Source organism: Vigna radiata, chromosome 10 (assembly GCF_000741045.1).
Source record: "Vigna radiata var. radiata cultivar VC1973A chromosome 10, Vradiata_ver6, whole genome shotgun sequence".
Classification (NCBI taxonomy): Eukaryota; Viridiplantae; Streptophyta; class Magnoliopsida; order Fabales; family Fabaceae; genus Vigna; species Vigna radiata.
The window spans coordinates 20,481,926-20,493,809 of NC_028360.1; the positions used below are offsets into that span (position 1 = coordinate 20,481,926).

An 11,884-nucleotide genomic window follows, 5' to 3' on the forward strand; every position below is an offset into this window, starting at 1 on the left:
TCGATAGATTTTAACAATGTGCATTGAGTTAACATGAATTAAATTAATAAAAAAATCTTTTATTTATTACAAGATAACAATGTCATAAGATCTAAATTTTTAATATTTTTAAAATGATATTAGAATTTAAATTTTATTTATTATTTGAACTTGATTAACTGGTAATGTGATTAAACACATATTTAGTTTTTAATACAATTTTCAATTTATAAAATTTTAATTTTGTTGTCATTTTTGGAAGTGCAGGATGGAGGTGGAGGGAACTTCTCTTGGATTTGCTCTGTTCTCGGTAATTCTGCTACCTGTCTCAGAAAGGATTTTCTGAGGAAGAGAAAAGCGTGGGTTAGAGTTTGGCTCTGCAGAGAGGGCACGTAGGGTGCTTGGAGAGCCAGGTGTTAGCGCATTTCAAATGGAAGGCGTGGTTACAACCGGGAATCAGTCGAGCGGGTTGGTCGGTGGCGATGTCGTCGAGGCAAATGGCGCATTCGGAGTCCATGAGAAGGTCTTTTTCGGTGACCGGTAGGTGGGGATAGGGGTGGGGAGTGATGGTGTCCCATATAAGCCATATGCAAGCCATGAGAAGGAGGCAGGCCAAGAATATCGCCAGAAGCACCACAGGGAAGGAGTTCAGCATGTCAATTTGTTGAGGTTTGGGTGAAGAAAAAAGTGTTAAAAGGATTTTCAGTGACTATGCAGGATTTATCTGAGAAGCCTATTACGCGAGCCTTAAAACTTTACATATATAATATAAACTGATTAAATAATACAAAAGAAGATTTTTGAAACTGAATTTCTTAGAAACAAGACCGTTATTTACATTCAAAATAAAATAAATGAAAATTTTAGTTTTTGTTTCGGTAAGGATTGTATGAGACAGAGATACTAACATTTTTACGTGACTTTACCACTTTGCAAAAAGTTGAATATTTGGGAGTTTCTGTATAACTGGTTTTTGACTTTGACTTTATATTTATAAGTTATCTTATAATTTGGTTAGTTGTTCATAAACAATATATCAAATCTTTTATCAGATATAGTTGGTTATTTTATCTTCCATATATTTAATAAGATATTTTTCATTATTTTATCCTCAATCAATAATTAAAAATACATTAAATAATCTTTTAAAATACAAAGATTTATTTTATAGTTATAGTTAATACACTATTTTTTAATCAACATTTATTGAATATAATTTTTTATTACATTATTTTAATTCTTTATTATTATTATTATTCAAGATTTCTCATTAATAGTTACGACACAACTTTAACTTCTTAAATATTACATTTTATAATTTGGTGGTTAGTTACTCATAAACAACATATCATATCTTTTAGTTGGTTATTTTATATCTTTCATTATTTTATCCTCAATCAATAATTAAAAAAACGAAAAACAATCTTTTAAAATACAAAGATTTATTTTATAGTTGTAGTTAATACACTATTTTTTTAATCAACATTTATTAAATATAATTTTTTTATTATATTATTTTAATTCTCTATTATTATTATTATTATTCAAGATTTCTCATTAATAGCTATGACACAACTTTAACTTCTTAAATATTACATCTTATAATTTGGTGGTTAGTTACTCATAAACAACATATCAAATCTTTAATCAGATATAGTTGATTATTTTATCTTTCATATCTTTAATCAAATATCTTTCATTATTTTATCTTCAATGAATAATTAAAAAAATGAAAAACAATCTTTTAAAATACAAAGATTTATTTTATAGTTATAGTTAATACACTATTTTTTTAATCAAAATTTATTAAATATAATTTTTTTATTATATTATTTTAATTCTCCATTATTATTATTATTCAAGATTTCTCATTAATAGTTATGACACAACTTTAACTTCTTAAATATTACATCTTTGTAAAAAATTAGATGTATAGTTTGTGATATGTCCATTTTGGAAAATAATGTAGCACATATCATGGCACACGTCTATTGATAGAGAAAAAAAAAACCATCTGCTTTAATAATTGAGACTTTATTTTCTGTGTTTGCAAACTTAGAATATTAATCTATTATACAAGAAAAATTTCTTGGAAGTGTAATTATTATGTTAGCCATTGTCTTTCGGTAATTAAATACGGATTTCTTAATTTAGTAGTATAGAAAAAAAAGTCTTCATCAATCCTTTATGTTATTTTTGGACATCCTTAAAAAAAGTGATATTCAGTACTAACTTAGTTTATAAAATTATAATAAAGTGTCATTTACATTTACTTATGTATTATAATACTATAATTTGACTTCTTTAGTCTATGTGTCGGAGGAAAGACAGTAGTCGGTGGAGCCGCTGTAGGGAGTGTTAGCGGTGGAGGGAAGAATGCCTCAGCTGCATAAACCCTTATTTGGTTTGAGGGGTTAATGTCAGGCGGAAACAGTGGAGAATTAGCTCCAAAAATTAAGGGATTTGATTGTTAGAAAAAAAGGAAAAAATGAAATTGGGAACTGTTAATATGGAAGAGAGAGAAAAATCTAGATAGTAGAGAAGAGAAGATGGACAACAAAGGAAGCTGGACAACAAAGGGTAAAAAAGGAAAAAGCACGCCACATCAGCATGCAATTAACGCCGTTAGTGCAAACTTAACGGAGAGGACTTGATTCATGCAAATTTTATAACTTTAGGACCCAATGTCATCACTTTTAAAACCGGGTACAAAACAGAGATTCAGTCTTCAGTAATTATTATGTTAGTCATTGTCTTCAGCAATTAAATACAGATTTCTTAATTTAGTAGTATGGAAAAAAAAGTCTTTATCAATCCTTTATGTTATTTTTGGACATCCTTAAAAAAGTGATATTCAGTTCTTTGTTCATCATCACTAAACAAACCAAAAGGATCAGCCTTTCTTATTTTAGACAAGGGTCGTTTCCCAAAGCGAGATGAAAAGGTAGCCATTTTTCAGTGGTGTTGAGACTTCTTGAATCAGAATGAGAGTTTTGGTATACATGAATCAGAAAAGTACAAATCATCAATATATAAATGGCGCACACAGGACTATGATTAGAAAACCCATTTTAATCAACATGAAATCTTCATCACTTCCTCAAACATATATGCATAAGAAATCGAGAAAAATCTATTAAATGATATAGGCTTAATTGCTTGGTTTGTTCCCTTGGGAGAAGTGTGTCAAACTCGTCCCCTCTTTTAAAAAAGTTATTGTTTCGTCCACGAGTGGTTTAAAAGTGTCAATTGTATCCAATAATAGAAAAATGTGTGTTAATAAGGTCCTCTCCGTTAAATGTAGACTGACGGTGTTAAGTGAGTGGTGAGTGATGATTTGGCACCAGAGAATTGAAACGTGTGAAAAGATTGTAAATATTGGTAATTATGTGTCAGCCATGTCAATTATTTAGATAGAGTGCTTTTAATGGAAATAGGTTAATGAATTGGGGAAATTAAATTGATAATTGATTTAGGGCATTCGAACATGCAACGTTGAAACCCAAATCAACAACTAGGAACCCTAAATCCAATTTGGACTAGAGGCTAGTCACAAGAATTGAAAAAAGCCAAAATCACGTCTTCCTTCTTCACACTTCCTCCATTCTCCACCACCCAACCAACCTCAAATCGGACCATAACACCACCAACATCTTCACGCACTTGCAGAAGAACAGAACCCAAACCAGATTCGTGAAACCCCCAATTCGTTCACACAGGATGTGAAACCCTTGCCTTCGCTGGAGAAATGCACCTTCATAAGCCAAGGAAACCCTGCAACAGAAAAGAACCAGAGACAATTCAAGAAATCTCAAAATGCAGCATCATCTTCTTCATCATAGAAGAACCATGAGCCTGAATCACGAACTCAAATCGCTACCCAGAACAACACCTCCTCGTAAGCTTTGGCTTCGTCATCAGCACCACCACTTCTTGACGCAAGAGCCACCACGAAAAATCTTCGTCAACTCACAAACACTCTATCTCAAATGCCCTAATTTGATTTCAATCACAACAAAACCCCTAATTTTATTTCATTCACCAATTAAAATCCACTAAATAAATTATCAATTTAATTTCCCCAATTCATTAATCTTTTCACACGTTTCAATTCTCTACTACCAAATCATCACTGACTTAACACCATGAGTCTGCATTTAACAGAGAAGACCTTATTGATACATTTTTCTATTATTGGATACTATTGACGCTTTTAAACAACTTGTGAACGATATGGTAACTTTTTTAAAAGATAGGACGAATTTGAGACACTTCTACCAAACTAGGGACAAACCAAACAATTAAGCTTATATCATTTAATAGATTTTTCTCCATTTCTTATGCATATGTTTGAGGAAGTGATGAAGATTTCATGTTGATTAAAAGAAAAATAAAGATTATAATTTAATTATATCTCTCCATAAATGTTAAGAGAGTAATGAGAATATAAAAAATAAAATTAATCAATACATTGAAACAAATTGCTGTTAAATGCAAAAGTAATTTTTTTTTTATGGAAAACAAGAAGAATCGCATTTTGATAAAGTAACATATGTTGTGAAGTTGTCGGGAATACTTAGAATTAGTTGCATACCTCTCTATACGCTAAAAATGCAACTCCTTCGCTTTCTCTTTCTATCGTCAAACCTTACTTTATATAATATATATAAATATTATTGTAATTTTATATCAAATTTTACTAAAATGAAAAAACTGAACTAGGTGGTAATACAAATTATATTTCTGTATATTTTACACATTATTTATGTATATTAATTTACATATACATATAAACAAGACATCTAATATTTATATGAAATAAATTTACATATACAATCCAAACACTAGTGAGAAAAAGATATTTTTCGTTACACTTATTTAAAAAGAAAATGCTTCTTATGAAATGAAATGCAGTAGCAATGTGATAATAATGGAAATATTTTTCATATTGGCTAGTTAGGATGTAGAGAGTGTATCTTTCCACGTCAATGGCAAGTCAATTGATGTAGAAGTTCTTCCCCATTCATGATATAATATTTTCTCTTATTTATATTCTACATTAATTCTTGTTCTAAGTGACATAAAATGTCTTGTTTTTCTGTATAAATTATTAACAAAGTAGAAAATTGTTTCCAACTTCCTATACTATTAGCAATATAAAATATTGAAAATAACTTGTGTAATTTTATCATTATAGTAATGGAGTTTTGTTATTATTTCAATTATATCATTGAAAAATAAATATATTCGATCTCAAGAAATTAATTTTTTAAGTTAAAATAAGCTTCGATAGACTTTGTACTGTATAAAAACATTGTATATAGGTAATTGAGCTCATGTTATATTATATAGAATTATATTGAAATATTAGTTAATGAATATTTAAGCAAATAATTTAGAAGTCTCGCATTAAAGAATTAACCATAATTTAAAATGAACTTTGAATTGAATTTTTTTAAACATTTATTTTTCATTTGATAAAAAAGATTACTATTATTTCCCTTCAAAATCAATTTTATTAAATATTACCCAAACATATAAACAGTGATGACGTGATGAGCTATCCATGAAGAACTAAAAAAACATTGGCAAAAGACACAACACTTTTGCTTGATTATTTATTTATTTCTTATCTTTAATTAATATAAAATTTTCGTTTCCAATTTTGAAAAGAAACAAAAACAAATGAGGAAGAATTTTAATATATTTCTGTTTCACACTAAACAAAAGAAAATTAATTATCTCATTCTAAGGATTAGTGGATTTGTTGCCAAACCTTCTCCTTCATCATCATACCATCACAATTATTGTTTAATATAATTCATCTTAGTGTTTGTTAATATGAGTTTATTTGTAGATAAGATAAAAAATAAGATGAGATTTAAAAAAAAATATATTAATTTAAATCTAACTCAAGTACCATTAACTTATACCATTAAAAATACAAATATAAAGAATATTTGTTCTGTTCTCAGTAATTCTGATACCTGTCTCAAGAGAAAAGCAGTATGGGGTCGAGTTTGGCTCTGCAGAGAGGGCACGTAGGGTGCTTGGAGAGCCATGTGTCAGCGCATTCCACATGGAAGGCGTGGTTGCAACAGGGAACCAGTCGAGCGGTTTGGTCGGTGGCGATGCTGTCGAGGCAGATGGCGCATTTGAAGCCCATGAGAAGGTCTTTTACGGTGATGGAGGGGAGCTTTTGGAGCTGCGAAGGGAAGAGGCCGGAGTTGGAGACGGGCTTGGCCCGTAGGAGGAGAGTGAGGATAGACCCAATAATATATAAGCAACCGCAGAGAAGGACGGATATGATAACCCTGGCCCAGTACATCACCGGAAACCAAAAAAGCACATCCACCCATTCAAAATATTCAGGCATGTCAACTTGTTGAGGTTTGGGTGAAGAAGAAAGTGTTAAAAGGATTTTCAGTGACTGTGCAAGATTTATCTGGAAAGCCTGTTACGCTGTTTAGATGAGCCTGAAAACTTTACATATATAATATAAACTGATTAAATAATACAAAAGAAGATTGTAAAATGAACTTGAAACTGAATTTCTTAGAAACAAGACCGTTATTTACATTCAAAATAAAATAAATGAAAATTTTAGTTTTTGTTTCGGTAAAGATTGTATGAGACTGAGATACTAACATTTTTATGTGACTTTACCACTTTCCGATACCTCAATCGCATATTTGGTTCCTTTGCTTTCAGTCTGACTGGAAAGGGTGTGTCTGCAAAAGGCACTTAAGTTTGTTCATAATAGAATATTTAATTGTTATGACGGTTGAGTACTTGAAAGTTTATGTAGAACTCACAGTTGGTTCTGACTCTATATTTATAAGTTATCTTATAATTTGGTTAGTTGTTCATAAACAACATATCAAATCTTTAATCAGATATATTTGATTATTTTATTTTTCATATCTTTAATTAGATATTTTTCATTATTTTATCCTCAATCAATAATTAAAAAAATATTAAATAATCTTTTAAAATACAAATATTTATTTTATAGTTATAGTTAATACACTTTTTTTTTAATCAACATTTATTAAATATAATTTTTTATTACATTATTTTAATTCTTTATTATTATTATTATTATTATTATTATTATTATTATTCAAGATTTCTCATTAATAGTTATGACACAACTTTAACTTTTTAAATATTACATCTTATAATTTGGTGGTTAGTTATTCATAAACAACATATCAAATCTTTTATCAGATATAGTTGGTTATTTTATATCTTTCATTATTTTATCCTCAATCAATAATTAAAAAAACGAAAAAAATCTTTTAAAATACAAAGATTTATTTTATAGTTGTAGTTAATACACTATTTTTTTAATCAACATTTATTAAAAATAATTTTTCTATTATATTATTTTAATTCTGTATTATTATTATCCAAGATTTCTCATTAATAGCTATGACACAACTTTAACTTCTTAAATATTACATCTTTGTAAAAAATTAGATGTATAGTTTGTGATATGTCCATTTTGGAAAATAATGTAGCACATATTTTGGCACACGTCTATTGATAGAGAAAAAAAAACATCTGCTTTAATAATTGAGGCTTTGTTTTCTGTGTTTGCAAACTTAGAATATTAATCTATTATACAAGAAAAATTTCTTGGAAGTGTAATTATTATGTTAGCCATTGTCTTCAGTAATTAAATACGGATTTCTTAATTTAGTAGTATAGAAAAAAAAGTCTTCATCAATCCTTTATGTTATTTTTGGACATCCTTAAAAAAAGTGATATTCAGTACTAACTTAGTCTATAAAATTATTATAAAGTGTCATTTACATTTACTTATGTATTATAATACTATAATTTGACTTCTTTAGTCTATGTGCAAACATTATATTACAGAGAGGAATAACTCTTTATCTGGAGTTTCATCCAGAAGACAAACTTAATAGTTTTTCCCTGTGAAAAATAAACACAAACAATACATAAACATTTGCATTTATTGATGTTCATCTTTCTAAATCTTCCATTGCGAAAAGGAAATTTATTTTACACGGAAAGATGCCTTCTTGGTGTTCGAAGCTATGTCTGATTCAGATTCAACACTTTCAGCCTTGTGTTGTTGTTGAATATTTAGGTTCCTGACTTCATCTTGTGCTTTATCTGATTTGTTCATAGATGAAAAGACAAGTGGCTTGATTTCCACTAAGTCAGGATCGGGTGAAAACTTATATGGTAACTTGCTCGGCTGCATCTTTCTAAATGTAATAGAAATTCTGTAAAAGACAAATGTTTTAGAAAATGATAATACAGGAGAAAGGAATTTTGAGTAAATTTGACAGATTGAAAGAACCTTTTTGATGACACAGATGGAATACAGTGCTTAGCAATGTCAGCTCCATTGCCATTCAAAACAAACACTGACCTACAGGATCAAAATGGCCATTAGCTTGTCCAAAGAATGACAAATACATAGATTGTAAACATAATCAAACAACCACAGTATTCAGTCAGAAACACAAAGCTAGAAGGAAAAATAGAAGGCGTGATCAAAAGTTCATTCATATCAGATTGGAAGTGAAGAGAAAGGAATGGAAGCTTACCCAACAGGCAAAGAAATGGATATAGGACCTGCAAACTCTCCGGCAGAAACAACTTGCAAGTTTGAACCAAATAATATTTTACACTCGCTCAAGAATGACACGGTGTAGAATGGCCTTACAAAATCATGATGGTCGATGTGAGGAGGAATGCAATCTCCTTCTTCATATATGTTCACAATGCAACTATCTGGAATGCATGAGGAATGAACTATATTCCATCTAACCATCCTCTTTATCATTTGCTTGAACACAGGTGGTAATGGATCAACTTCTTCATCTCTCATTATGCCAGGAGGTTTGCCACTTTTGTCCTGTAGTGTTTTACAANAGTAAATAAGCAAAAAGTGTCAAATAAGAATGAGAAAATGAGCAAATTATGTCGTACCACTGCATAATTGTAACAGCAGCCAAATTGTATTGTCACACGTCCCTTGCCACGCATCCACTTTCTTGGTTCTGAATATGTTCGATCTGTACACGAGAAAGACAAGTACATGTAAGATACAAAACCCAGACATTTTTCACCAGTGTAGAGATACTCTTTTGATACAAATACAAGTGGTTCAAGTAAACTTTAAGGTATGTTAAATGATAGTATCTACTCCCAAAAATAGATTGCTATATGCTAAATTAGAGGCAATATCTTTGCCATATCTTGAGCTGAACATGCTTAAAGAGATTTTAGTGTGTACAGTTATGGAATGTACACCACATGAATTCTGAATCTATGTTCAAGTTATAAAAAAAATGGTTTCTGTACTATTCAAGTTAAACCAGCCAGATGAGAACCATGTTAAAGGAAGAATTCAGTACACATTTAATTCTACATGTCATAAACTTTGGAATCTGTTTCTTTGAATCATAAATTGTTACTGACTTTGCTATGAAAGGTTCAAGATTTCGGCAGGTTAATTATGCTTAACATGGGAGTTTTTATTGAAAAAACCTAAAATATGAAAATCTAAAGTTCAACCATGTAGTTCACAAATAAATCAAAGGACTGAATCACCTTTAAGTTTCCCTTGTTGTCCCCTCCATTGTAATCTGTATATCCACTCAACGATTTTCCTCTGCTCCAGCTCATTGAAAACTTCAGTGTGAAGTTCAAGCCCCTGGAGCACATTTATGTGTCTCCTATTTATCCTTTCAACAAAGGTAAAGTCCTTTCTGCTGCAAACCAAAGAATACCTTATCTGCTCTCTTCTTTCATCAGATAACCCATTTTTAAATGAAGAACCTTCACAAATCCCATCATTTAACAAAATCTCAAAATCAGATTGCTTGCAGCCCACCAAATTCCCAGGTGAAGAACCAAAAACGCGTTTCTCATCATCCTTCACTGAAGTAGCAGAATCACGTCTCTGTGAACTGGTCCTCGGACTATCCCATTGTTTTTCATTTCTTTTACTCAAAGACTCTGAATTTGAAACATTACCATTGAAGGGCATTTCCACAACATGGTCCCCAGAAGACTCAGAGCCTTCTTCCGGAGAGAAAGTTTCATCCAACTTTCCTACGAGCACAGATAACCGATTACCATAGACACCCATTAGGCAATATAAGCATATGTATGATATCCATTAGTAATATACTACAAAAAAATCAGCACAAAAATGGAAATTGAATTGAAAGTCAAGAATCAAAAAGCAAGTAACTTGTTTTGGTATGTTTACAAAAACAAAAGTAGCTAAGGGTTATGCATTAATCTAACAAAAAGTGAAATTAAAGAGCATGAAGTGTTTGATACTTTTGCGTAGTGTTGTGATCCGAGAATGGAGACGAGTCTGACAGTGGAAGCAGAAGCCATGAGAAAAGAGATCCAAGATGTCCTCTTTCTTCAAAGATCTGAGAAACTCCATGAATACTGCATAGCATGACTTACACTGACTTTGTTTCGATCCTATGATCTTTCTTTGTGATGAATGAAGTGGTTACCAAGTCAAGTCTACGGAGAGAGAATATAAAATTCTTTCATTGAAAGAGAAATAAACAAATGTTATAAATATGGAAAATGTTTGTTTAAACCACTTCAGAACATCATTAAAAAATATACATTATAAGAAAGTGTGTATAAAAATTTGTTGATGTTAAAATAATTATCTTATAAATATATCTTTTAAATATCTTTTTTTCATTTTTCATTTTATATGTTGTTTATTTCGTAAAGTAAGGATAAAATATTTTATAATTTAACTTAAAAATAAATTATAATTTTTTTATAATAAATTAAACTTTAAATATATTTTAAGTATAATAAAAAATTAAGTACGTATCAATAAATGAAGATAACCTAACATTACATAGTATACCATTTAATCTCAAAGAAATTAATTTAAATTTAAATATACCACATTTTTTTTATTTATAGTTGGAAAATTGAAATGGCACTTGGTCTATATTCTTTTATTAATAATTTTATACAACATTCTTTGTTTATTAGAGAATGAAATATTTATATTTTGCATTTAATAATTATGCATTCTTTACTTGTGTTGAGGATAAAGGAAAGTTCCTTTGCATCAAGCAACATATCTTTACATTTGAAAAAAAAAAAATGTTTTTATAGAATGAAATCATTTTTTCTTGTTTAAATTCTAAGTGTCATCATACTGAAAATTTGGTTAATTTGTTCTGAATCAAATAAAACCCCTACAATGAAAAAAAAAATCACAACATCAAATATACATGGGATATATTTTACGTGTTAATTAGAACTTATGATGTGGATTATTTCATCATTTTTAATTCAACAGAATGTAAAAAGTATATTAAAGTATAAAAAACAATAATTTAAGAAGTTTTAATGAAGTATAAATTTTAATTTATGAAAAATATATAATCAATTTATATTTATTGAATTATTTTTTTAGAATATTTGATATTATTTAAATATAAAAACTAATGTTTAATTACTTTTAAATTCTGTCAAAAGTTGAGTTAACTAATTTTTCTAAAAACAGTGTAGATGATAAAAAAAATTTAAGTATCGAAACAAGTCAGCAAAGTTGTTTTTTTTTTGGTTTAATACCCAACTTTGTCCCTAGTTTGGTTGACAAATCTCAATTTAGTCCCTCTTTAGAAAAGTGTTTGAAATTGGTCCTTACTTTTAAATTTTTGAGTCAAAATAGTCCCTTCCGTTAAATAATGACAAACGGTGTTAAATTCTTTTTCTCTCTCTCCTCATTTTCTGTGCATTGGAGGTTTTTGTCAGCATTTACAGTATTTAATGATTATTGTACTTTTCCCAATAAAATTTAATATGATTAAATAAAAAATTTAATTTTTTAATGATTTTTTTGTTTTTGTTTAAATTTTATGAT

At 29.3% G+C, this 11,884-nt stretch overlaps 1 protein-coding gene across 1 annotated transcript; it reads right to left on the reverse strand.

Annotated features, from left to right (window-relative positions):
* Nucleotides 1-7,842: 7,842 nt before the first annotated feature.
* Nucleotides 7,843-10,527, reverse strand: LOC106775189. Its single transcript, XM_014662269.2, has 6 exons — nucleotides 10,312-10,527; nucleotides 9,574-10,077; nucleotides 8,950-9,035; nucleotides 8,565-8,875; nucleotides 8,315-8,386; nucleotides 7,843-8,237 (listed from the first exon to the last, which is right to left on the reverse strand). The coding sequence occupies exons 1-6, from the start codon at nucleotides 10,421-10,423 to the stop codon at nucleotides 8,006-8,008; spliced, it is 1,317 nt and encodes a 438-aa protein (XP_014517755.1). The 5' UTR covers nucleotides 10,424-10,527; the 3' UTR covers nucleotides 7,843-8,005.
* Nucleotides 10,528-11,884: the final 1,357 nt, after the last annotated feature.

Coding starts and splice junctions, on each gene's coding strand:
- LOC106775189 (XM_014662269.2), bottom strand. CDS start 10,423: ATGGAGTTTCTCAGATCTTTGAAGAAAGAGGACATCTTGGATCTCTTT. Junction 8,876..8,949: donor GCTGTTACAATTATGCAGTG/GTACGACATAAT, acceptor AAAACACTACAG/GACAAAAGTGGCAAACCTCC. Junction 8,238..8,314: donor CCATCTGTGTCATCAAAAAG/GTTCTTTCAATC, acceptor TGTCTTTTACAG/AATTTCTATTACATTTAGAA.